We start from the raw sequence: 5,746 nt of genomic DNA, 5'->3' as shown, positions 1-5,746 counted from the left end.
GCGAGGCATGGGAGGGGCTGGGCGGGAGGAGAGCCTCACTTTCTGTGTTTCTCCTCTTTGTCACTGCTTTTGGCGCTGTTGTCCGTGTGGCTGTTGGGGTTGTTGCTGAGGTACATTTTGTCCATGGCCTTGAGGGCCTCGGTGAGATAGTTCTGCAGGGCCGTGACCGCGGCGCACACCGCCGGGCTGCCGAAGCCGTGGGAGATGAGGTTGAAGTGGGTCAAGCAGCTCTGGATGCCGGGCTCCAGGATGGGGTTGGGCCGCGAGTTCCCCAGAGGAGATCGGTCCTGAGCCAGCAGGTCGGTGAACTCTTTGCAGATCTGTCTGCAGCACAAGTGAAGCAGAGAGAGAGGGAGACATGAAACTCCTCTGGGGCAGCACCAGCAGCAAAGATAAACTTTCTCCCTACACTTAGCTCCGCCGGGATCCAGCAGACACTGACCTGACCCAAGACCCCAGCCCTAGAGACAGACCTGCAGGGGCCACGTGCTGGAAGACCCAGCAGTGTCCACTAACACAGCGCTGCTCCTTCTTTAAATATTTCACTAATGTGTTCAGTCTCTGCCTCTGTCTCTCTCCCCCTCCTCCCCCAGCCGCCTCTCAGCTATACCAAACTTCTAACCCCCTCCTCTCTTGCTCACACCAAACATCCTAGTCACTGGAAAACATTTCACACATGAGAAGAGAACAAAGGACAGTAAGAGGGACAAGGAGTCAAACACAAGTCTCTTCAATAGCCAGCAGCATGCGGCCATCAGCTGTCCTGTTGAAAATATTATAGAGACCCTCCTCTCTGATCTTCTAGAGAGACCTCAGCAGCAGTCTGTGGGATGAAGTCTCCACTCATTCACCTTCTAATCAGTTGCATGTGAACAGAAAGGCAAAACTTTTCTTGGGATTATTCTGCCTTAAAAAAAAAAAAGGCATGAAAACCCCATTACTTGGGGATATTCAGAGTGGTTTGGAGAAGAAGAAAGGGTCATTTCAGTTTCCCATTCCATGTCTTTCCCCATACATCAAAATAAAATAAAACTCTCTAGGGAAATTGTGAACATGGGCATGCTTCGAACCTAAGGAAAGAGAAAAAGTTGATATACAGGAAGATGAGGCCTGCGCACTGGAAGCCCTGTCCCTGAATGTGGGAAACAAGGATGAGCTGGGCCTTGGGGATGGAGGTAGGGTGGGGGTAGGGAGAAGGGAGAAGGGGGAGCACTAGCAGGCCGCCTTCCCCAAGACTGATGATGTCCGCAGGCCAAACACTGTGCTGCCTGAGGCCGCAGCCTCTGCCCTACGGTTCCATGCCTTCCTGTGACATGGACTTTGATAATTAAAGGCTTCCAAACAAGCCTTTTAATGTCCAGAAAACATATCAAGACAGTCATTTTCTTTTCACATACCACCTGGAGAAGCCTATTCAACCCAAGCACCCATGGGAATATAACTTGGGGCCATTTTGAAACCTACTTGATATCTTGCCTGTAGGCTAAAACTTGTGGTGTGTGTGTCACTTTCCAGGAGAAAGGAAGCAAGAAATGGGATAGGGATTAGGGTTGAAACTAGGACAACTTCTGGTTTGCACATTTTGCAGGCCACTACTTAATCCTTGCCTTTGGATTAACAACTAAGGGTTTACATTGATAGAAGACAAAAACTGACTTGGGCAAGAAAAAGAAACCGATATAGACAAGCCTATTTACTCCTTTGATGACTTGATTCTGGTCGTTCTGAAACAACATAGTCACAAACCCACGCTCAACTTCTATCGAATCCCTACAATCCCCCACCCCACCCCCACACACATTAATTGTTTGTGATGGGAAGGTGAGGCAGAAAAGATGGAAATACACAGAACAATTCTACTTGTATCTCCCCTTTAAAATAGATTATGATTTATCAGATTGTGTTTATCAATATTTACAACAACAAAGCTGACTAACACAAAAGGAAAAGAGAAAAGTGAGAGCAAATTTGATTTTTGTTTCTCTTCACAATGAAACCCTGAAGAGGTAAGCGCCTTACTTTGTAGCCAGGAGCATGTTTTTTCTTGTCACTTGCTCATTGGGATCGGAATGTTGTCGGTTGAGAAATTCAGCTACTGCTTTGGCAGGAAATTCGGTTTCACACACGTACCCAAAGTCCCTGGCTAGGTGGACGGCTTCTCCTGGCAAGAGGTGAGAGGAGGGAGGCGAGTGCAAGAGAATGTAGAGTTGGGATCAAAACTTCCTCCCAACTCCCTTATTTTCTTAAACCAGATGTTGAAGGAAACACAAAATACTTGTTTTCTCATTTCAGGCATTTTATTTCCTTCTCGGTAGATTCTGGTGGATGTAGTTATCAGGAAAAATGGCCACTTACCCTAGAAGGCCAAGATGATTTGAAAATGTAAATCTCATCCACTACCCCCATTCTCATCCCCACCCTGATAACATTTTCCCAACTTCTCTTTTAAAATGTTTCTTGTATTCCAACCTCACACCTATCAACGCATTCATAAATGGTATGCATAATTACTCCTTGAGCTTTTCTGCAAGGTAACAACTAAGGGTTTACATTTTAACTTGATCGCATATAATTATCTGTTCATCCAAACCGATTAACCAAGAGGATTTGAGGGTCACTCCACTGAGTCTGTCTGTGTTGTTGATTTTCGAATCTTTGGTTTTAATTTCCTGAACCAGTTGGTTTTTACTGCAGGGCTTCCTGCCATTAGCTCCAGCTCCGGAAGAACGCATGCGCCAATTAGAGCATCAAAGCCCTCTCCGCAGAGCTTGTTTCCATAAAATGGAGCGGATCACAAACAATAACAGTTCTCCAGAAACTGCCTCCCTGCTACAGGACTCAACCCCAAAACCCACACATACTCTCACACTACACCCAAACTCATAACTACTTTTTTTTTTTTTTTTTTTGCATATAGGTCTTTTGGAGTATGGATAGAGCATTTTCTATGTATTGGTATTATTTTTAATATAATGAATATAATGCTGCTGTAGATAGTTTCTGGCACTGAACAAATGCTTATTATTTAACAGTTATATTATTGTCATCTATGACACCATTATCAAATGGTTCATAAGGTTCCTCCTCAAATTTACCGTTTTAAGCATTTTTAGTTATTTACAAAGCTAGAAGTTGAATGCAACTGTATTACACCTCCTCAAATAGAAAATGTAAATAAGATAAAAGGCCTTCTGTAAATATAAATGGCAGTTTTGAAATCTGCCTGATAATTTAAGTGCCTTTTTCCCTATCGCCATAAGGCATTTCCAGCAGAACACAAAGGAAAATGCAAGAGAGCTATATATTTATTCCAACACACTCAACTTAAGCCAATTTAGTATCAGAAAAACTTAACAGGAATCTAGAGGAAGCAGGAATCTGAGAAGATCCTGGTGACGGTGCATCTAGAGCAGGGAGTGAGGACAGGGTTGGCTTTTGTTTTTGAGGGGTTTGGAAGCATGCATGTGTGTGTTGTGTGTGTGTTTGCGTGCATGCGTGCATGTGTGTTTAAAACTGCCAGGAGAAACTTTTTGCAATGCTCATCTTTCTTTTTTCTTTTTATATCCAAACAATTCAAAGTCTAAAATCACTCACTTTTCTTCCCCTCCAAGTAAAGAAGCACAATTAAAGGAGAGATAAGGGAGCATATGTTTGGAAAACAAAAACTGAAAGGGTATATAACCCTGAGCTTTCAGGATGGTCTTAAATCAGGATGCAGGTCAAAGATTCCCAAATTAATTCAGGAAGTAATGGTCACGCATTTCTCAAATGCAGATGTCAGAATACCTTAAGTGATTTACTGCTGAGCTCTATAAGGGAGACAGGAACTTGGAGAATATGCAGTTCTTAAATTTTCACATTGTTTAGGTCAGAATTGGGCTAGGGAGGTGTAATTTTGTGGCAGAGGGGAAGAGGAAAGGAGGATAGGAATAAATGCAAATAGTTTTTTGACATGCAAGAATTTCATTCACTTCCTGCTTCGTTCTCTGGAAAAAAATGAAACTGCCCAATTGACACAAAATACAATCAAACATCTGGCCACTAAGTACTACCCATTTCCCCAGGATGAACTTCCCTCTTGTTAGCAAGTAGATTCGCTTACCCTCCACTAGTGATGTGAGCAGGGTGACATTGGCAGCTTTGCGTCTCCCTGCTGGCAGATTTAATCCTATTTTGTCCAGCTTTTCTCTTAAAGATCTTCCTCCATTTTTAGACTTCGCCCTGTTTCGAAAATATAGGAAAGGGATTTAGAAAACATTGGGTTGCTCTGCATCATATTATAGTAATTTTGACAGCTTCCTAAAATTAAGAATCACAGCCCCGAGATATTTAAGGGAGGGAAATCTAGGGAGAAATGGTACAGAAACATCATAGGAGACAAATGCTTGTTAAACTGTAAAGCATCGTCTGTCTTCAGTTATTATTGCAATTATTGTGGCAGGTTGGAAGGTTTTGAGTTCCCAACTCTCTAAAGAACCACAAACAAAAACAGCTCTCACCTCTAGGGTGTAAGGTACTTTTTAGTTCAACTGGTCACTGTATATTTTCCCTGTTGTTACAATCACATACATCCCAGTGGGGTCTTTAAATTGTCTTTGTAAGATCTGCTGTTAGGTTGTTCAGAGTAACCAAAGTTATCATCACTCTCACGTTTCTTGCTCTGGCTTTAGCCCCAACGGGGAATTCATTTCACCAACTGTTTACATGCCATGTCACCAGCCTAACTGGAAATGTCAAAAGCTGCTATAGGCCTTTAAAATTTTCACTGATTTTGAGACAATGGAGGCGGTTCTAAATAGATGTCTAAATAGACTTCCATAATCAGAAAGTGGTTAAGATAAATTGTTTAAATAAAACAGCAAATTAATTAATTTCAGATTTTATTCCCTACCCAAGTGCTCTTTAATTGTGTGGATTAGATTATACTCCCCTAGGTAAACAGTCTCCAATATTGGGGGTGGGGGAAGGGGAGGAAAAGGCAGAGGGCGGACTCAGATCTGTGACAGTGAGAGATTACAAAGGGACAGCCAAGTGACTGTGAAGGAGGAAGAAAAGATTAAAATAGCTGATGTTAAAAGCTTCCAGGAATGGTTTTATAGGCTTTGTATGGGATATACCTATCAGAGCAGAACCAAAAGTCTCATAGGTAGGTAAATGAATATCAAAAGGATAAAGTTTTGGTCTACTTTCTTATTTAAAAAAGGGGGGGGGGAGAAAGTATTTATCTTGGAAAGCTCAACACAAGACCCTCGGTTGGGTGGAGCCCTAGGAGGAAGAAGCCCACAGGAGGGAGAAACCTGCCCTGAGGGAAGATGCTCCACCTCGCTGCCGCTTATAAAATCTTATCTACGAAATGAATCATTCCGACCTCGCGGGGGTGAGGCCACGTATGTAACATGTATTCGTCGGTAGTGACTGCACCTAATGCATTTAAACGTGCCTTGCATGCTGCCTGGCACACATCGGGGCCGCCATACATCGCGACCATGAATGCAAGTGCCTTGGGCACGGGGAGTCACCTTCTGTCCGACGTGGTAATGACCGGCGGGCATGGCGTGCTGACTCAAGAGAAAGCAACTGTCTTCCACTTAAAACTCTATTCTAGGAACGACGGGTTACCCGTCGGAGACCCTACACGGAGGTAAAGAAAAGCGAGGAGCCCGAGAGGAAGTTTTCCAGGGCCAGCAAGGTGTGAGCAAGGAGGTAAAAGGCAGCGGCACGGCGCCCCGCGGCTGCCGCAGCCGGG

General features: G+C 43.7%; 1 protein-coding gene across 6 annotated transcripts in view; it reads right to left on the bottom strand.

Moving 5' to 3' along the window:
- The window catches only part of TFAP2A (transcription factor AP-2 alpha (activating enhancer binding protein 2 alpha)), a 20,845-nt gene continuing 15,099 nt past the window's right edge, over positions 1-5,746 (bottom strand). For 4 of the 6 annotated variants that reach the window (XM_014528720.1, XM_014528719.1, XM_005880704.2 and 1 more), the window contains 3 exons: positions 4,103-4,221; positions 2,020-2,161; positions 7-324 (listed from right to left, as the gene is read on the bottom strand). In XM_014528720.1, the coding sequence (XP_014384206.1) occupies positions 36-324; positions 2,020-2,161; positions 4,103-4,221 (550 nt within the window). In that variant the 3' untranslated portion in view covers positions 7-35. Of the gene's footprint in view, positions 325-851; positions 908-2,019; positions 2,162-4,102; positions 4,222-5,746 lie in introns of all 6 variants that reach the window. The other 2 variants (XM_014528721.1, XM_005880703.2) reach the window with 2 other exon arrangements.

This window comes from Myotis brandtii, unplaced genomic scaffold (assembly GCF_000412655.1).
Source record: "Myotis brandtii unplaced genomic scaffold, ASM41265v1 scaffold649, whole genome shotgun sequence".
In the NCBI taxonomy this organism is placed as follows: domain Eukaryota; kingdom Metazoa; phylum Chordata; class Mammalia; order Chiroptera; family Vespertilionidae; genus Myotis; species Myotis brandtii.
The sequence above is the reverse complement of the archived record's forward strand: the minus strand, read 5'-3'. Positions and strand labels throughout refer to the sequence as shown.